The sequence below is a fragment of the Lagopus leucura genome, unplaced genomic scaffold (assembly GCF_019238085.1).
Source record: "Lagopus leucura isolate 7727_CA_CO unplaced genomic scaffold, USGS_WTPT01 Super-Scaffold_100043, whole genome shotgun sequence".
Lineage (NCBI taxonomy): Eukaryota > Metazoa > Chordata > Aves > Galliformes > Phasianidae > Lagopus > Lagopus leucura.
Window position 1 is genome coordinate 1,471,637 of NW_024962290.1, and position 21,025 is coordinate 1,492,661.

The following is a 21,025-nucleotide window of genomic DNA, read 5'->3' on the forward strand; positions in this document are numbered from 1 at the left end:
TTGCTGTTTGCAGTTGTCTCAAACTGCAGCGCTGACCTGGAGGTGGTGGTGTCTAATTAAAAAGTGTCTCTTTGTGACCATTTGCAGGATATTGCTGTCTTAATAAAAGCTTTCCAACACGTTGCCACAGCAACAGAACTCTTTGGAAGGGTAGGTGCTTAGTAGGTGAAGTGCTCTTGCCAGGCAGGGGCTGCTGGGTGCATATTCATGCATTACCCACGAGACAGTTAACATACACATGCCTATCTCAGGCAGTGATTGAGGTTTCCAGTCTTCTATCCCATGGTTTCTTCTATCATCTAGCGTCCTTTTAGCATTGTGACAGCCCAACCAACAGCCTGTTCCTTCGTCCCATGGTCTTCCTCATTCGCCTTCTACATGAATTCTCTTCACTGGTGCACATTCAGTAGGAGAGTGCCCATTAAAAGTATTTTATAGGTACCAAAATCATAACCTGTGTTCACTCAGCACTCTGCCATTATTTCTGAACATCTGCTCGTCTTCAGATAGAAATAAGTTTGGCAACCTGTCTTTTAATGATATGTACTGAGGTGTTGGAAGATGAGGAAGATAGAAGGGAGCACCTCAGCATCTGTGTGTTGCATCACAACCTCCTCCAGGACTGAGACAGCTCAGCCTCATGCTTCTTTTCCTGTTTAATGAGCCTACTCCTTGTTTCATTACTGTGTTTCTTTTGCTGAAAGAAACTACTCCTATTCAAACAGAACAGCCTTACAGCACGCTTTCTAGCCTGTGAAGCTACATCCATAAATATTCACTACACCTAAAAGCTATTACAGTTTTGCAAGCAAGAACTAATCACATAATACAACAGTTCAACAGCTGTATTTCTAAAAATATGCTACTAAAATACACGGTGTGTTTACTTCTTCAGATCACCAGGCTGGAATTTCAGGCCTGAGCTTCTGGGAGCCTCAGATGAGTCTATGGGGCTGATGCTCCTGGGTGTTCAGGTGCCTGTGTATCTCCTGGGACTTGCGTGATGTGAGAGCTCACAGTACATCAGCAGTAATTAGCAGACAAAATAAACACAGTGGCATTAATCTCGACATTCTGCTGTGATGTGGGGCTGAGAGACCCGTGCAGCTGCATCGTTTGCTCTCTGGTTTGCTGATTTATCTGCGTGCTGCTCCGGGCTGCAAGGAATCATTCTGCTGAACAGAGCCGTAAGTAACTGTTATAGGATTGTTTCTTTTTTCATGCGTGCCCAATATGTTCTCGAATTCAGAAGTGTGGTTCTACTGAGTGGCATGGCGGTGCCTAACAAATTGCAACAGAAATAATAAATGCTACAGGTTTCTGGTGTTTTTAAAAATCTGATTACAAAATACAATAATGTTCTCGGTCTCGATGGCCACCTCCAGCTGGCTGCGATGGCACTGATGCTAACAAACAAACCTGACTTCTTGTTCCACGCTGCCTTTAACAGCTGCAGTAGTTTGTGCAGTGTTTCTTTGCTATCCTCAGTCAGATTTCAGCATTCACTTTCTTTGTAGGGTTGCTCTGGGAGCAGGGCTTGAAACTCTGTGCCCAGAAAATCAAGAGGAAGAGCCTTAGAAGGGTTAAAAGGAATTATCTGGGCTGCAGCTTTAAAAGCATAGTATGGAGGGCACGAAACTGAATTTAGTAGGAGGTTCTTTGTCTGGAACACTCTTTGGCAGTAAACAGATCTCTGATCTCAGAGGCAATCTGAGCGCCAGGAGCACGCAGACAGCACAGGGCTCTGCAGCCCGACCCGCAGCTCCAAGCGTTGGGGTACGTGGGACCCCCACAGTGCAGCCATGCCAAAGGGTGGGACTGCAGCTGTTGGAATGAGGCACAGCCTGTGCTCCTAGTTGGACTTCCTGAGACAGAAGGGGGGCAGCGGAGGATGCGGTCTGGGAGATGAGTGGCACCGAGGATGACAGCCGCTGTCAGAAGGCAGTTCGCATCATCACCGAGCTGTGCAGGAAGAAAAGCCTTCCTGCCCTGCATCTGGACACGTGCAGGGAATTCCTTCTGCCTTCAGACCAGAGCCTGAGCATCTCCGAGCCAGGTACAGTACTCTGGTCTTGTGAGCTTAGGACTGCAAGCATCCAAAGCAGGGAAACGCCTGCACAGGGGGGGACTTTTGGGATTTCAGTGTTGGAATTAGGGGAGAACAGCAGGACTAGGGGAAATGGTTTTAAGTTGAAGGAGGGAAGATTTAGGTTGGATGTTAGGGGGAAGTTCTTTACTAGGAGAGTGGTTAGGCCCTGGAACGGGCTGCCCAGGGAGGTTGTGGATGCCCCGTCCTTGGACATGTTTAAGGCCAGGTTGGACGGGGTCCTGGGCAACCTAATCTGAATGTGTATGTTTGGTGGCCCTGCTAGGCAGGGGGGTTGGAACTACATGATCCTTGGGGTCCCTTCCAACCCGGGTGATTCTGTGATTCTGTGATTCTGTGATTCTGTGAGAACTGTTTCAGCACAGATCTGTCTTTATTTTCCTTTATGCCTTCCACAGCTGGTGCAGGTGCTGATTAATCTGTTGGTGTGATTCAGTGTCACCCAACTGGGAGAGCTGCAAGGTTGGAGAGGTTGTTGGTGATGTTAATTTAAGTTTCCATGAAAGTTCCTCGTTCAGTTATAAACCTCAACTCCCATCCCATATGGAGAGAGAAGCAATAAAATGCCTATTTAAGAGACAGAGATTGTTAGCTCAAGAAAAGGACGGGTTTGCATGAGTTTCTATTCACCAGGCAGGGTGATGCGTGGGCCAGGAGCAGTTGGTGTATGGCTCTGAAGACAAAGGAGCACTTCTGCATGGGAATGTGGTGAATTCCCTGTATGCTTCAGCTCACAGCTTCCAGAGAGCAGCCCTTGCCTGCAACTTCCAAAGACATTTGCAGAGGGAACAAACATCACAGGTTCACACGGAGGAGCAAAACCCAAGTGTGTAGGAACTGCTGAATCACGGCCTGAGTCAGCCCTGGGAGCACAGGTGAAGGCAATTCACCTGTGCTGCTGGAAGGGTGAAGCCTGGCTGCACCTCTCCTAGATCCCATTTAAGTGCTGACCACCAGTGGGAAAGGATCTCTTCTGGAGATCCCTCTTCTGGAGTTTTGCAGTGAGCCCAGGATGTGGGTAAGCTTTCTATCTATCCTCTTTTTGTTATTTTAATCTGCTTTGCCAAACTTTCTTGTTTATTTTGTAATTATAATTTCTTTATATTCATTGATTATACACCAAGCAAATGAAATAATGCTTGTTAACGTTATGGGTAGCATGCCCTGAGCTGCTTGTGCACTGAATCACTGGTGTGCTTTCTTTTTAAAGCAGCTGACATCTATTTTGAGGTTTCAATGCATGATGGTTTATCAGCCCAGCCTGACTCCAAGTACTCAGAAACCTTTTGTGTCCCCCTTGGAGATCTGTGCAGAGCTGAGCAGTGCAGCCATCCCTCAGCCCCTGCCCAGGGCTCACTGTGCATCTCCCAGCTGTTCCTGCTGCTGGGATGAGGCTGCAGCAGCACACCTCAGCTCACCCTGGGGCTCTCTGTGTTTGCTGGCCACTGTGCCTGACCTGATGTTTCCATTTCATGTGTGACTTGTCATCTTCTGATGGGCTCTTACCTCTGCTGGCACCATCTTTAGGTGCATCATCCACTGATGCTCTTTTCTCTAATACAAATGACTTTTGACATCGTTTCCTACATATATATATTTTTTACCTTGGTAACAAAGTTAATGTTTCCCTGAGCGTGCAGCAAAAATACCACTTCTGTTCTTGTTACATGCATGGAGATGGCAGATAGGGCCCTGCAGGCATTTATGTAGCCCATCAAGGGCCTCACTGGCATATTTTCAGGTCACACCAACATCCTCCTTTAACAGCTGCAAATGCTTCAGCCTCTGTCACGGTTCAGGCTGTGCTGGGCTGACAGCTCTGGGCACTCTGATCTCTGCTCAAAGTGCCCAGGCCCATTTTAAGCTCAGGCAGAAATGAGGATGCTGTTTGTGTCCTACAGGTACCATACTTTGCAAAGCTGTGAAACTGTACCAGCAGAGGAAGCGCATCTGTTTGCAGGAAGTGCTAAGTGGTACATTGAGTGTGTTGGTGAGATAACCTTTCCCATCCACAGTCCGGATGTGTATCTCATTACCTGCATTTGTGCTTTCCTCATTTTCCAGCTGTAGGAGGAATGCTGAGTCATGGTCTGAAACAGTGATGGAGCACCTGGTGGGAAGGCAGGGCCAACCCAGGGAGCTCAGGTGTATGCAATGTACCTGAGTGACCAGATCCTGGTTCCACCTCTTCCCAGACCTCATTTAAGGGTTGGCAGTGGAGGCAAGGGTATCTTGCTGGAGGTCCTTGCCTTCTTGAGGCCTTCCCGTGGTAAGCAACTTCTTTCCTTTGTTTCTGTGCTCATGGCTGTTGCATTTGAGCAGAAATCCTCACTTGCTGCAGCCTGGGACCTTGCAGCTCTGCTGCCGTTGCTGTGCTTTCCATCATGTTACACCACGGCAGGTTTGTGTGAAGCAAACTTGCTACTGGTCACCAGGAATCCTAAATTCAGATCTGCTGGGCTCCTAAACATAATAATGTGCAGATTAAAAACCAAAGCTGTGCGGAGGTGAGCAGTGATAAGGCTTTGAGGAACAGTGCCATCTCAGCACCAGCAGGAAGGTCAGAGGAGGAGCAGTGCAGCCTTGGATGCTGCGTTGGGCAGCACAGCTGTGCTAATCTGGATGCAATGTTTGCTGGGGTAAATTTGTCCCACTGTCATATGAATTCAAGGACTTCTCTGCAAGTTTTTTTTATCTCCTGGATAGATCTATTGGCTGATGGATGAATAAGGTTGAATTGTCAGGGCTCCCTGTGCAGCTCATGTAGCTGATGAATGGGAGCATCGCTAGGGAGTTAGCTAAGTACTACTAACCTTCTTGAACTGCATCTGGCCATGGAAAAGAACTGTGGATGTAAAAACACTGGAGCGGTTTATGTGAAAATACACAGCACTGTGCAGCTCTGGTTTTGTGCACAGATTCTCTTGTTGGAAAGCACTTTGAATAGGATGTGAGAAGAGCTTCTGTGTATCAAGTAGATGCTACCCTACTCTCTGTGCTTTGGGTTATGTAATAGCCTGTTCCTCTACTTAGTCAATAAGAGAAATGTAGCTGCAGCATTTCTCCAGTATGCCGTACAGCACTGTGTACCAATGAAGGAGCAGAGCGGGCTGCTGCTGGGTAATAACTCCATGTGTCTGAAAAATAAGGCTCTCGGGTGAGGAAGGTGTTGCACTGATGTGTCAGCAGCAGTGCCAGGAATAGCCCTGCTCTCCTGGCTGTGGGCCCTGAGGTTGGGCAAAGGCGGTGTCCTTTGTTGTGCCCATCTCACCCCCCTGCAGCTCAGTGCACCTGACAGCTCTTCCCTGCCCGTCCTCAGCTGCTGTGCGGTGATGCTGTGTGCAGATAGCAGACAGCCACGAGCTACAGGCGGAGGAGATCTGTGATATAGAGCCAACACTTACCACTGCAGTGATGCACCTTAAGCAAATGGATATATCACTGCTGTGCCCTGGAGCTGCAGCAGTCGCTCTGAGTTTACTGAGCTCTTCAGGAACGCTTTGGAGGCAACGTGCAAAATGTGTGGCAGCCTTTACCCTGTAGGCTGTGTGAGCAGCAGACCCTGCTGACTTCAGCACAGTGTGAGCATCCTCCCCAGCCCCTTCCCTGGGCACGGATTGCCTTTAGCACAGTGCCCTGGTGCTCTGCAGGTATGAGGTGTCAGACCCAAAGTGAAAGGAAGGAAAAGAACAAGTGGGGGGAAATGGGAAAACAAGAGACTTGAAGAGAGCGTCTGCTTTCCAGTGTGGTTTTCCAGCTCTAACCCTTCCATAACTCAGTGCACAGTCAGTGCTTTGCCCTTTGTGTGAACTGCTCTTCTTGCATTCTGTGACACAGGCCGTTCTTGTGCAGCACTGAGTGCTCCTGGCACACTGCAAATACTATTAAATGCAAAACCCACAGGTCTGTAAGCGTTCCTGCTGCGGGAGGAAAGAGGCTGAATTTCTGTGCAGTATGGGGTGGTTTGTTGCAGAAATGCTGATGGGGATAAAATATTTTTATATGGAGAAATTGCATCTGAAGTACGTGAAGGGAAAAAAATATCCCTTGATCGGGCAGCTTGACTAATGGAAAATTGATGGCGTGCCCATTCACTGATGTGGGATGCCTCGAGCCACTAGCTGTGAAATAAGGGCAATTCCAGCTTTTACTTATTGGCTGTAATAACATACTTCTCTGAATCACTGTTCAAGTATATTTTAAGTAATCATGGTGTATAACAGTGAACATGTTTGAAGCCATCCAGGCAAAACTAATACTAATCATCCAGGCTTACAACTCTGGAAGCCAAGCATGTGAGGAGCAGTGCTTGTGGGCAAAGATCTTTCTTAGCACGGAGCAATGCACTTACAAAATGGATTTTGCCTTCCTCTGTGCCTGTTCCACCAGCCGGTAGAGAGCCAGCAAGGGCTGCATGCAGCAGATTTGCTCTTTAGCTCAAGCAGAACAGGTTTGTGCTCTGATCCTGAAGGTGTCGTGTTCAAACCTTGCAGCTAGAGGAAGGCTTAAAAAAAAAAAAAACTATTAGAATAAGGTCAAAACCAGCAGCATAAATCAAGGGGAAATTGATTGTATAGTTTGTCTATGAATATGTTTGTGTGTTTGGTGTGTTGCTTGGCGACTTCACAGCTGGCTCTGTGCTCACCGTAATGGTCCTGGTAAACAAACAGCACTACAGAGCTGTGCAGTGCGTGCCTGGGAGCTTTCTAAGTAACTCTGCATAGCGGCGAGGCTTGAATCTGCTTAATTGCTGCTGGTTGGTTCGTTCCTGAAGCAGTCAGAGAGTCTGAGTGTGTTTGTAGTTTTTTTGCGGACCTCAGAGCTGTTCCTGCGCTGCTGCAGTCGCCTCATGCATAGTCAGGGATGGGGATCTGAAACTCCATAGAAACAGGCAGCCAGATTGCTGCTGGTGTTAATTGGGAGGGTGAGCAGGCTGAGGGCAGTGGCGGCGGATTGAGCTGGAGAAAAAGCTGCCTCCTTGGTAAGTCCACATTTCTGAAGTTACTTTCTTATATTTTTCTTTTTCTTTTCCATGCTGTAGAGCCTCTTTTCCTTAACAGACTTTTGCTTTAAAGATTTCTGTCTTCCCCTTTGAAATGTTTGCTGATAGTGAAAGAATTCTCCCTATGCTTTAGGGAAACCAAGCATGTGCTTTCAGCTGGTTCAAATCAGGGCATATCCTTACCCTGTCTGTCTCCACTGCTTTGCAGCAGGATCCTGAGAAGCTGATGGTTTTGTTTGCAGGTATTTGTTGCTGGACAGCTGTGCTGGGATCATACCAGCACTGTGGGTACGGCCTGCTGCACAAACCATATTCACATAGTCTTGTGTGCACATTTATTTTTTTGGAGATGAAAACCAGCACCATCACCTACCTCAGCTCTGATACAAATTTCATTTAGCTGTAGTTTCAGCTATCCTTGTTTTCTTCCCCTCTTTCCTCCTCTCATTGTTCACATCTTTTGCTACACTCATTTTCCTTAGAAAAGACGAGTGTTCATTTGATGTTGGTTAAGCAGCTTTATCTGGCTTTGCTATTTATTTCTTCTTCAGGTGCAATAATGCACTCTTTTCTTCCTGTCTGTGTATCACAGAATGCCTCTCTGCAGCCCTTATAGCTTCATCCAGTGGACTCGCGCGCACAGCAGTCATTTATGATAGCAGTGGTTTGGGAGAGATGTGATGTGTTTCTGCCATGCATTGCCATTAATTACACTTGCACAGTGCAAAATGGCATCCTGGAGAGACAGCGAGGGGGTATCTGGAGTGGCTGTATGCTGAATTGTCTGTGGAGAAAAGGAACTTACCTAAAGGATGCTCAGTGAGACTGCAGCCACTAATTAAGGCCACCCTCATGTTTAGTTCAGTTGGTAATGTAGCAGGTTCCTGTTTGACAACACAGAAAAATGTGCAGCAAAGACTGAAGGAGGGATGCCAGAAGCCCTGCACATACGAACCCTTTCAGAAACATCATTAGGAGGACATCCATTGCCAGAGTATCTGCTTTCATTTGATAACAATTGCCAGACATCCCAGCGCACTGGGCGCTGTCTCTGACGTATCACTTATTTTCTGTGCACGTTTGCAAATGCTGCAAAGAAATGCATGCACTCCTGTGACAGCTCAGTGCTCAGGGAGCACACATGTGTTCTGTGCTACCGAGTCATTCACAGATGTTGCTACAGCACACAGTGATGAACTGTCATGGGAGTAGCACACAGCTATGGACTGTAATTGCATGCTGCGTGGCTTATAAATAGTTCATTAGATTGTCATCAGTTAAGCATAAAGCAATGACAACTGTTACTATCTCATTTATAATACTCCAGAGAACAGCTGATTAAGACATGAAGCAACTGAAGTCACTGGGATATGTTTCCTTAGTTTGGAGAAATTTTTCCTTTTATTTCTTTGGGTCACTTTTATTACAGAAGTGCAATGTTGTTGGCAGCTCAAATTCCCCTTCTTGTTGCACATACCAACAGAAGTTTCAGCAAAAAGCTTTCTTTTGGTGCAGTCTGAAGGGAAAATCCAGATCTCATGCAGGTGATGCACGAGGTCCTCAGACCTTTCTGACAGCCTCATCCAGTTGTCCATGTCTTACAGCCATCGCTGTTCTCCCAGATACAGAACTGTATCTCCTGAAGGATTGCAGTAGGTGCTGAACAAAACCCCAGCAATGCTCAACAAAAGAAAGCTTTGTCTGGGCTGGAACTGGTCAGTCCTTGGACCATGGATCAATTGCTTGGACGCGGGCTCCCCCCAAGGTCCCCTTTTGAAGCAGGTTGTCCTCACACTGAGTGTGTGAGAATAAAATATTTTGAATTTTGTAATCTTATATAATTACTCTCAAAATAGCTTCTGATTCATCCTTGCCTTTGAAGCTGATAGTTTGCATTCCAATAAGCTCTGGTGTGGCAGGAACCCTGTGGTAGCAGTGAATTAATTTTTAAGAAGTTTTCTCTATCTCACTGAAACTTCAGCACAGGCAGCGAGAGCCTTCCGTCTCTGTTCCCTTCTCTTTAGGCAGCTGTGATGTGCAGGTAAGGTGGGCAGACTCTGGCTGAGCTCCTGCAGAGCCTCTGGGTGCAGGAAGAAGCTGCTGGAAGCTGATAGATGTACCCACTGTCCCAGAATGGAGGAAGAGCACGAATAGAATGAACCTCTTCTTGCTGCTTGCAGGAGGAAGGTGGGACTGCAGAGTTTTGAAGGGGGCATTGTGAGGAGTTGGTGTTCCAGAGCCATTGGTATTTCATAGGATTGTGCTGCAGTAGGCAGTCAAGAAGGATAATCAGTTAATTATTTTACTATCAGGAAATTAGAACGTGCTGATTTGTTTCTTTCCAGACTGGTCACAGTAGTGAATATTTCTGTGTCCCTTCATGTTCCTCTCTCGCATGCTGTAAGGATGCCCTCAGGCTGGGCAGTGCTGCCTGCCTCTCTAAAGAAACCTGACAAGCAGCCAAGCTCCTCATAGTCAAAGCAGAGTGCCAGAAGGTGCAGATAGAGCAGTAGGTGACAGCTTACATGTGTTCCTATTGCTCAGGCTGCTCCTTGGATAGAAACAGTTTGGAGGATCTGCAAAGCAAGCTGATAAACCGTGCAGGCACAGGGGATGCCTCTGGTGGCCTGGTGCTGGTGGGGTGCTGCTGCCTGATGGTTCTATGTGGGGCTGATAGATAATGCCTGAAGGATGATAAAAGCTCTGCTCATCCATAACTGTTCTCTGAGCCAATCCCTGAAAATCTGCTGAAAATTCAGTGGGATCTTTTCCCATCCCCAGCTACTGCACTGTTGCTCTCCGATGTTTAAGCAGGAGCTCCTGCTGCAGTGCTTCACAACGCATTTCTGCTGTTGGCTACCTGTGAAAAGAGAATTGGCAGCAGTTAGACTTTGAAGTGACAGCTGTTAATGCTGAAGAATGCCCAAGAATATTTCAGGACATTATCCCAGAGCTCATAGCTGCCTAGGGAATGTAGCCAATAAATCAAGAGGTGTTGCTGAGTTTCAGATGACACCCAAATGGCAGCGAGTGGACCTGCAGATGTGACAATGAACACATCAAGCAGAGCAATGGCATGCTGGGCATGCTCCCAACCAGCAGAGGCAGCTGGTGACAGGCTTGCAATGATTACCTCTCGCTGATGCTTTTTGCAGACCCCAGTGCACACTCAGCTGCAGGCTCTGTCAAAGAGCTGCTGGCTGCTGCTGGGTGCCAGGGATGGTGTGTTCTCTGTTTGTTCTGTCAAGATTCCCATGCCTGTGGCATGCTTGAGAAGGGAAGAAGGAGCTGGCTGAGAGCAGCACTGCACTGCGGATCGCCTCTCTCATCAAACTCAGCATTTTACAATTCATAAGGCAGCCTGTTTCCATCTCAAAATTCCTGTTGCAAAGTGCTCTGCTTGCTGCTTTGCTCCTTGGTGCCTTCTGTGTTTTGTTGTGAGCGCTGGTCCCAAAGGGGCTGTTCCTTTGCTCTGTTGCAGTTCCTATTTTGTCTCTAGCTGTACTGCTGCTGGATGCTGTGTATCTGCACTGCCCCAGCATTTCGTTTCTGTTCTGTTCCCTGCTCCTTTGGAGCTCTATAATGCTTCAAAGCTGAACAGCGTTGCTGAATAAACATGTTCATAGCCAGGATTGAATGGAAACTTCTTCCTTTTCCCCTGCTGTTGTCATGTGCTTCCCCTCCAGCTCCCCAGGCCAGGTAGCTGAGGCTCATCACAGTTTCTCATGTCCAATTTCCAAGCCTCAGCCCATCAGATTTACATTGCTTGTGCTTCTCAATGACCCATAAATTAGATTAGCAATTGGTGAGTGCCTCGTGCTCTGTTGTAGCCCCAGAGCTCCTTGCCTTCTCTTCCAGCAATAACTCTCACACTAATCCAGCATTTGGATGTGCGATTTCTACAAAGCATAGAAATAGAAAGATATATTCTCATTCTCACAAGCCCTTTGCAATAGAAAATTGTGGCAAAAATGGGTGGAGAAGCCTGGAAACACCTGCTGACACGGTATGAGCAATGGCCAAAACATGATTCTGGAAAACCAGTGTGCAGCCAGCAGAAACAAAGTGAAGGTACAACACCGTCATCCTCATCTTCCCTGTGCTCCCATGACTGCTTTTCCAGGCAGCATCTGCTGTGGCAAGAAGGGAGTTCCTGAGTGATGTTTGTTTTTTTGGTGGGAAATAAACCAGGGAGAGCTTTCCCCGATTCTAAGGTTTTTCCATTGGCCTCTGGGAAGCTTAATGGTCAGAAATGTGCACAGGAAAGGTGGCTGTTGGACCCTTAAGCTTTCACCTGTGGTGCTCAAACTTTGTTCAATCCCAACAGCTGCTGAAATGGCTAATGATTGCTGGGATGTGAGAGCTGTCCCACACGTTTTGTTTTCTCGATGGGGAGTGGATGGAAGAAAAGCTAAATTGCATCTTCGAAGATATTAAATCCAACTCTTCTCATGAAATGCAGTTACCTGTGCATCTCTTTAATATCAGTGCAGCTTCTTCTGACTATTAACAGTCAGCGTTGCCATAAGAAGCCACGCATTGTCTTGCAGTTAATAGGCTGTTTTTATCACAGCTTTGTCATGTTATTAATCATTTTCTGTTCGGACATTGCTAATTATCCCTTTTGGTAACTCAGCCAGGGTACTGTGAAGTCATCTGAGCTATAAAGTGGAGTCGAGGTTCCATGATGTTCTCTTAATTAGTTCCATCCAAGATGAAACAAAAAAAAATCTTTTTTGCTAATGAGATGCCTTTGGAGTGCAAGGAAAGGAGCTTGGATAACCAAGAAAGGATTTCCCTTTCTTAAATTTGCTTTTAGCTTCAAAGTTTTAAATTACTGTGCTGTCCTTTCATTCTGCCCTGGGCTGTCTCATCCTTTGTTTGAAAGGCAGGAGGAGTGCAGAAGAAAGCTGTGACCTTCCCTGAAGCTTTGTAGTTTGGAGTCATCCTATGGACTTTGCTCTAAGACTCGGTATCAAGATGCACAGAAGCAGAAGAGCAGCGTTGTTTTTGCAGCATTTTGGCCTAAGCTGCTCTGTGCCATCTCTGAAGACTTCAGTTCATTATTTTCTTATGCTAGGCTGCAGGTGTGGGAGGCTGGAGCCTCAGTTGACTCAGATTTCATGTTTAATGGTACCTCCCATTGCGTTAGTGGTGATCAATGATGGCTTAGCATTGGCCACCCAGGTACTGCTGGCATTCTCCTGTAACAGAAATCATTCCCCCTGGTCACTAAAGGAAAGCAGAGCAAAGATAATGAGTAGTGTGGGCATTCCTGTGGATATGCCTGTGTAAGTCCTGCCAGCAAATGGCTTTCTGTTTCAGAAAACTCTATTTCTCCGTATACTTAATGCCATTTAACACAAATGAGGTATGCTCTTTGGTAACAGCCTCTTCTAATCACGTTATTAAACTCAGCATTGAATTACTCTGGGGAATCTGTGGCACAATTAAAGGAAAACTCATTCCCATCTGAAGGGAGCCTTTTCCAGTTATCCTGATGTGGAAAAGATTTTGGTGAAGCTTGCTGTAAGTTAGAGGACATTTAAGGCATAATATTTTGAATAACAGGTATTTATTAAAGTAATTGATATTTTCAGATCCACTGGAGAAAGCTCATTAAATCAATTAAGGTCAACTCCATCCAACTGATACGAAAGTCTAATAGGTCAGGGATAAGTCTTGGGGGATTTAATGCCATCTTCAGATAAACCAATATCCCTCCCAGGCAATTGCTTAAAGAATGTCTGTAAAATCTCGATCCCTTCCACTTGTGTTTTATGTGAGCTGTCAGAGGCAAGAGTGGGAGGTCATGCATAAAAATATCCATGGATCCTGTCAAATGCATTACGAACAGCAGATCAGCAGGAGGTGATGGGGACTACGATCTTTCTCAAACTGGCAACAGGTTTTTTTGGGTTAACATCTTTGGGATGTTTTCGTGTCAAGAGGTGGGGGGTGTTGGCAGATTGATGGGTGCTGCGTAACTCCTTGGAATGGGGAGAAGTATCTTAAGGTGAACTTTTCTGTCACTTCCAGCAGTGATAGACTCTGCATTGCGACTGTTTCCTTTGTAACAGCTCACACAGTATATTTAAATAACTGGAAAGGATGAATATCCGAGCGAGGGCTCATGATATCAGTTGCTGCTTGCTGACAAAGCAGTTGCTGAAGTTAAATCTGCAAAGCAGCTTGATCCTAAAAACGTTCCTGCTGGGCTGCTGGATTTTTGTATGAATACTTTTATGAGGCTCTTGGAGTATTCACCGAGTAAATCTCAGGCACTGAGCTCTGGGAATCCCTTCCCACTTGGGATGCTCTGAGATTCGGTCCAGGCTCAGCCCATGGGCAGCTTGCAGGGATTTGAAGGAGTGGCACTGGAAAAGACGACTGACTTTCAAAAACGTGCATGCAGAGGAAGAAGTCAGAACAGGAAAGGCAGAAGCCTTTGCTATAAGTCTGGATTCTTCAGGTTTTCTTCTTGGCTGTTTGAGCAACCTGGGCACAACTCCAGGACTTATCCCTAAATGAAGGGAAGTGGTACCTTTGTGCTCATTGCTGTGCTGAGAACTCATTTAGCCAAATCTCTGTGGAAGCTCCACTGCTGACTGGTACAATCCTAAGTTTTGTTGAATAAGACAGGACCTATTTATTCTGGTAGGTATTTCTATCCTGGAACCCCATCAGAATATAAATGGTGCAATCTGAGCTGCACATGAGGCTGTTAAGGAAAGAGAGGAAGGTCTTGCAGAACTTCTGGACAGCATTCATCCTTTCCATCTGTACCTGCTGGCAGCTTCCATCCCTGCCTTTCGAGGCACAGAACCTGGGGGCATTCAGAAGCTTTGCCTTAAGCTCTTTGTGAATTTGCACTTGGTATGAGTCCTCTCATGGCTTCTGGTGAAGATAAAGCAGATGTCAGGAAGGACTGTTACTGTGTGCAGTGATGCACAGATGTGGTCTCCCGGGTTCTGTGCTGAGAGCTATAAACTGCCCAATAAGGATGAATTTTGAGAGAAATGGCTTTAAATGCATTTTTTTTTTTTCAAGCATTTCTTAGAGCTCATGGAGGGGAGAGCTTGGATGTTTGCATTAAATCCTTTTTTTTCCTTTCCTACCTGTCCTGACTCACACTTTCCTAAATCAGGAGTACAGCATTGCTGGGCACTGCAGGCAAGCAAGGAATTTTCCTTGATCTCAAAGCAGTCTGCAACTGAATCTTCTCCAATCCTGACACTGTGGGCATGATTTCAGTATGGATCTTGTCTTCATCTCCAGGGACTGATATGTTTGTGCATTTCAAACACTTGGAATTATGGTTTGAGTGGAAACCTGGGGATGAAAACACTCTAAGAGAGGAATTTAAAGTAGCCAATATTTTCTCTTTGTGAACTGGTGTGAATCATTTCTCAGCACACACACATATGTATGTGCACGCTCTTTTTTTCCCTAATTCTTCTCTCATAGGGAGGGAAAATCTTTCACTCCAGGAAAGACCGAGGGGCTGAAATGCATAAAGTGTGAGTTGGAAGTGACTCAGAAAAGCAGAGAACATACGCAGCTTCTGTGCTGTTCAGAACAAGGAAACACGTGTAGTGTTTTCTATGCCGTCTCCTTCTATATTTGATTTCACTGCATCAGCAACTTCTGATTTTTTTAAATTATTTTCTTTATTTCCTTATTTTCCTTTTGGGTGCAGCTGGGCAAGAAGCGAGTGTTAATGGTACAACAATCTGCTTCCAGGACCGTGGCAGGTAGACTGAGGATGTTGCTTAATGCAGCGACAGAACACCTGCATTAAGAAGCAAAATGGATTATGCCAATGGAACTTGCTTTTCTCTCATTCAGTTCCAAAATTCTGCTTGATTTGAGGATCAGTTGTATGTCAGTGCCACAAAAGAAAGCCAAGGGGGTGTTTTGTAGCCAAGCTCACTGCCATAGTATAAAACTTAATAATTTTACCTATCTGGAGGTGTCCTTTTCTCCACAGATGTGCTTGCAGAAGGCAGTGATCTTGGGATTCACTTGGGTTTGGCTCTCCTGTGCAGAACCTGCTGAGAGCTCTCCAATAGGCACGATATAAGTCAGGTTGGATCACTTCTTCCCTTTGCTGATGGCTTTCTCACCATCTCTCTTTTCTTTTCTCCTTTCCCACTCCTCCCGCTCCCTGTCACTGTTGCCTTCTCTCCCCCTGTAGAGCTCTCCGTCAGCCTCCTTGCAGTGATAGTTATTGTGTGTGGACTGGCCCTGGTGGCAGTTTTTCTGTTTCTCTTTTGGAAGCTGTGCTGGGTTCCCTGGAGGAACAAGGCCCTTTCTTCTAACCTGGCCGTCTTGCAGAGCGAGGCAGACTGCAATAAGGAGAACATGGCAGACAAGCTCCAGGACACGGGCACCATCAGCTTCCTGGAGGCAGCTGTGAAAATCAGCCACACGTCACCAGACATCCCTGCAGAGGTGCAGATGTCCATGAAGGACCACATCCTGCGGCGCACGCGGATCCAGAGGCAAACAACAGAGCCTGCATCATCCACCAGGTGAGCTGGGGGTACTAAGCCCCAGTGAAACCTGTTGGGTGGGGGAAGCGTGTAATGGAGCCCAAGGTTCTGATGGTTTGGGGAAAGCACACCCACTGACGTGCTGGAATAAGCGCTAAGGACTGGCCATTAACCAATTAGGACTGGCTGATGGTGGGCTCTTAAAAAAAAAAAAATAATAATTAAAGGCTTCAATCCTTATTACCGTGACTTGCCCTCATTGTGTCTAGCTGTCAGTATGCTTTGGCCACTTTAATTTTGTTACAACACATGCAGCAGGCTGGAGTATCAATGATGGGATACGGTCAGACAGAATTAGACCTTTATGCTCTCTCTTGTTTATGCGGCTCATTGCAGCAACAATTAGATCAGCAGAATCGACGTATTGCTCCCCGGCTGCGTTCAGTGCTGGTGATCAATGAGCATCTGTCAGCCAGGGGTGGAGGTTCCAGCACCACACTCCTTAAATTTGGAGTAAGACTGTATGAACCTTGGGACACCTCTGCAAGAACACTGAGAAATACGGTACTTCTTGCTTGACACAGACGGCCGTGAAAGTAGGGCAGGAAGCAGTGAGAGCAGGGCCTGGCTGCATCCCAGCACTTCTGCTTGCCTTGGCCATGGCTGTGATGTGTAAGACAGAACAATTGTGAAAGCAGCCTTTGCTCAGAAAATTGGCTGCAGTGCTGCAGGGCGAGCAGGGCACAGAGCTCAGCCTTCTGCTCCAGGAAGCTGGCGTCAAAACCAAGGCTGTGCCACCTGCAATTCGTGTGCATGCTCTTCGATTTTGCACAGCTGATGGTCATGCACACGCATTCTGCTTTTGTCGTGCCTTTATAAGAGAGAAGGCAAAAAGTCAGTCTGTCTGAGTTGAGGCAAATGAAGCAGGACTTGGCTGTGGATGAGAAGGTGTCAAAGCCACTTTCTCATGCAATAGGAGCTACAGGCAGACTCAGGGACATGGGGACACCCTCGTGCTTCTGGGTTCTGCGGCTCTCAGCTCTAGCCAGGATGCGCATGAGGAAGCTGCCAAGGAAAGTGAGTTCCTGGAGCTGATGCTCCAACTGTACGAGTTCCTGGGATGGTTAAATAACTCCACGCATGTTCTGTACACACCAGTCTGCAGTAATGCCACGAGTCCGCAGAAAGAGTTTATGCTTTGCTTAGATAAAGCTTTGCTTATGTAACATTTTACTTGTGCTGAAGGGGAGCTCAAGGCAAGGGACAACTTCCAGATGAGGCTGTGCTTTTCTATCTGTCAAGAATTATCTATCATTTCTCAATGAGAAAATTTCTCTGTTGGAGAAGTTTGGAAGCAACAATACCCAGAACAAAACCGAACTTTCTGAGCTGGCAATGTCTCTTACTTTAAAAGCTCTGCTATTTTTTCCACCCCTGGGGAATCCTACTGCCAGTGTCTGGGAATTGTAAGAACCAAGGGTGAAGGAGAGGAAGAAGAACTCCCACACTGGGTTTGTGTGTCCTGATTAAGGAGTTGTTGGGTTTCGTGTATTTGACTGTGGGCTGTCACTTGTGTAATAGGTGGAAAGAATGTAGCATGATGGAGGTGCAATGGAAGTTAGCGTTCTGCCAGATAGATTCCTTTGACCTTTGAGGTTGCTATTCAGTGCTCCTTCTTTGTTGTGTAGGTGGTTTCTGTGCAGAGGTCAAAAGCATGCATTGCCTTCATTGCTGTGCTCTCCCTGCTTTCCCACTTCCAGTGGGAGAAAAAGGAGAGGAATATTCTTGGACAAGAATGCAGCTCTCCTCTCTTCCATTTGCAGGCACATCTCCTTCAAAAGACACCTTCCACGACAAATGCACGTATCCAGCATGGATTATGGCATGGACCCACCCCCCATCGCCGAGCAGCCGACCAGCATCGGCCGCATTAAGCCTGAGCTCTACAAGCAAAAATCTGTTGACTCCGAGGACCCCAAAAAGGAAGCAGCAAAAACCTGTGGGAAAATTAACTTCACTCTCAAGTACGACTACGAGAACGAGACGCTGACTGTCCGAATTCTCAGGGCTTTTGATTTGCCAGCCAAAGATTTCTGTGGCAGCTCAGATCCCTATGTGAAGATCTACCTCCTGCCCGACAGAAAGCGCAAGTTCCAGACACGGGTGCATAGGAAGACCCTGAACCCCACCTTCGACGAGTCCTTCCATTTCCCTGTGCCCCATGAGGAGCTGGTGAGCAGGAAGCTCCACCTGAGCGTCTTTGACTTTGACAGGTTCTCCAGACACGACATGATAGGAGAAGTTATCTTGGAGAACCTGTTTGAGGACTCAGATCTCTCCAGGGAGACTTCCATCTGGAAGGACATTCAGTATGCGACAACGGTGAGTGTCTGCCCGGCCGTGCTGGGGTGGGTTGGCCTTCCTCTCTGGCTTACCTGAGCCCTGTGCAGCTGGGAGCAGGAGGGTGTATTGCTGGGAGCACTGGGAAGCCTCCAGCAGTCATGTACAGGGATGGAAAAGGCTGCTCTATGCAGAAGCCTGACAGCTGTACCTGAGTCCTGGTTTGCTGGGATTTCATCCCCTCATTGGTGGCTTGCTCTTATCTCACCTGCAGTGAGTCTCACTGACACCAGGTTTGCTAAAAACCAGGTGGAGGAGTTAGGTAAATTCCCTGTTTGTCATCTGTTCGTCAGGGGAAGGTCTTGGGTTCTGAATGTCTGCCATGTGCACGTGATAAACAGCCAGAAATAGCTTTGGAGGAGCTGTACTGGGCTTTACTATATGGAGAGCTTTATTCCAGTGTCTTACTGGAAACTACTTCTGTGGTTGTTGCGAGTCTTTCAGCAGTTCTGTTGAATTCTCTCTGAAAGGGAAACCAAATATCGGGGATGGAAATGTTCCAGCTCCTTTCAGTGCTGCAGGCTCTGGCTGAAGCTGGCAGGAGAAACCTCCTTCTCACACTGACCTCAGTGTAGAAGCAAAGACATTAACCTCTACACAGTAGCTATCTGCTTGTCCACCGTCCTCCTGGGCAGACTTGATTCTTCCTGAGGGTGAACAAATGATTGCTCTGCTTTGCAGTTGGACACCAAATCAGTTGTCTTGTCACATTGTTATTTGTGAAACTGGAAGATGAGAAGTCCTCAGCCCTGTGTCTGAAATCATGCGTTTATTGCCGTGTCTGCCCAAGCACACCAAGGTATGGGCACCATCTTCCAGGCACCGCAGGGCTTGCTGGAACTGTGCTGTGAGCTGCCTTTGGAGCATCTTGCTTTGTTCAGCAAGTGAGGTGCAGGCACGGGCATCAATTACCTGCATGCATACAGTGCTTGCTCTCCTCATCTTCAGTCCGCAAATAGCCATCAGTAGACGGTAATGAATGCAGAAATGCTGGGTAAGAGGTTAGCAGACACCAGGCACATTCATTCTCTTGGCAAAGGGATTGTTAGGAGAGGAGCAAGGTGCACCACACTTGTGGATGCCACATGGAGGCATCTGCTCCTCCTGGGATGGCTCAGGTCACCATCAGCTCTGTCAGTTCTGCCTGTCACTTTGTGGTGTGAGTTCTGGGGGCAAATGCTTTCTCTGTAGTGACAAGGAGCTCCTTTGCTGTGTGATCCATGTGCAAGGAGTAAGCCTGGAGGGTGCTGAGGGAGCAGATCCATGGGCATGGGTGAAACAGGGAAGGGGAAACACGTTGTTTCACTGGAGAAGAAGCATGTGAACTATAGAATAAGCAGCTCCAGTAGAAGGTTATGGAGTTTTTGACCTGTGTGTGTTCTGTATTTTGCTGGGTTGGCTCTGTAAGAAATAGCAGATGCTTTCCTAGCTGACCAAGAGAATCAGTATGCTGGGGAAAGCTCTACCAGAACAAATGGAGAGACACCACCAGGAGGGCTGCTGGGGGAAAAGTCTCCAAGTGTGAGAGAAGCAGAGCCAACATCACACCCACGAAGCGTGGTGCAGCCTTGCTGGGCTCCCACGGAGACGTCGAGTGCTGTTCTTGGCTCCATCCCCACGTTCTCTTGGCTCCAATCTTTGGGAACGTGCCAACATCGGTACGTCTCAGGCAGCTGTAATGTGCCCAAGGACATTTCAGTTTAATCAAAAATGAGAAAGGTAAATAGGGCTTTTATAATACCCAAGGAAAGCTTTGGGTGACTAATAATGCATTAGCTCAATCTTGTGGGTAAGAAGATAGGAGCACTTTTAAGCAATGATATAAACTATTCAAATAGCTAGCACGCAGCTATTTAATTAATGATTGTGCAGTTTGTGAATCAGTAAAACGTTTTTGTTTCAATTCTGCAAAGGTTATTGATTCAGAGCTTCCATTACTTCCTCAGACCTGTTGATAGGAGTTTTGGAAATGTTCCAGTGTCTATAATCTTCTAGAATGATGTGGATATATCAGCTTGACTCTGTCATATTTATGGCTGCAAAGAAAAATCTTTTGACTTAATATAATGAGCTCAGAGAATAATTTGTATTAGCTCTATACTCTGAACAGATTTCTCTCAGTACCGGGAATGGAGGAGAAGGTTACATGATGCCCACATGGTGCTCTCACAATATAACATGGACCTCATCTGACACGTGTCATGCCTTAGTTGCTGCCAAACCAATGCAAAGCAAATAACATAAAGAAGAATGGATGCATTGCATCACCTCACCCCTGCCTGGTCTGGCCCCAAACCCTTTAGTGATCGTGGTGGTGTTGGGTCAGTGGTTGGACTTGGTGATCCTTGAAGGTCTTTTCCGAGCTGAATGATTCCATGGTTTTGTTCTATGCTTCAATCAGTGCTGGCCTCAGCCTGTGGGCAGGGAGAACCTCCTTAGTGTGAGCTGAAAATCGTCCTGGTACCTTAATAAGGTTCCTTTATTCATATTTTGTGAAGCAAGAAATTCAGTTCCCAGTAGACGCATCAAGAAGCATTAAAGGTAGAGGAATAATAACTCAGTAACTGTTTTCTCATATTTCAATACTGATCACAGATGCCGGGGCTGTGACTCAGATCATTTTGCCTTATGGAAAAGAAAGCTATTTAGGATGCTCTTTTTTTTTTTTTTTTTTTTTTTTTTTTAAGGTGAGCAAGGGATCAGAGTGGGAACTCAGAGTGCTTAAGTATTAAAGTCATTTAGCAGTGAGCTGTGGCCATCAGACAACTTCTGTTTTGCTATTTACAGGTACATACATTGCTCTGTACAGAAAACATTTGGCTGATTGCATACTATAAACTTGAGAAAGCATTCCATTGACTCGAAAGCCAAGTGAAGCCTCTGACAAGAATCAAAACTTGTATGCACCACTCACTACTATCCTGCATGTCTAAGGGGAGTATTTAATCTCTGCCTTGCCAGAGAGTGAGAAGGAAATAATTTGGCAAAAATCATGTACCATCTACGAGAGCTCCCACCTCT

At 46.5% G+C, this 21,025-nt stretch overlaps 1 protein-coding gene across 2 annotated transcripts in view; it reads left to right on the forward strand.

The window, feature by feature from the left end:
• The first annotated feature begins 1,711 nt into the window (after window positions 1-1,711).
• SYT6 (synaptotagmin 6) overlaps window positions 1,712-21,025 on the forward strand; it is a 29,025-nt gene continuing 9,711 nt past the window's right edge. Inside the window, exons 1-3 of one of the 2 annotated variants that reach the window (XM_042884406.1) lie at window positions 1,712-2,056; window positions 15,307-15,643; window positions 17,428-17,986. In XM_042884406.1, the coding sequence (XP_042740340.1) occupies window positions 1,906-2,056; window positions 15,307-15,643; window positions 17,428-17,986 (1,047 nt within the window). In that variant the 5' untranslated portion in view covers window positions 1,712-1,905. Of the gene's footprint in view, window positions 2,057-3,108; window positions 3,126-15,306; window positions 15,644-17,427; window positions 17,987-21,025 lie in introns of those variants that run through there. The other variant, XM_042884407.1, reaches the window with a different exon arrangement.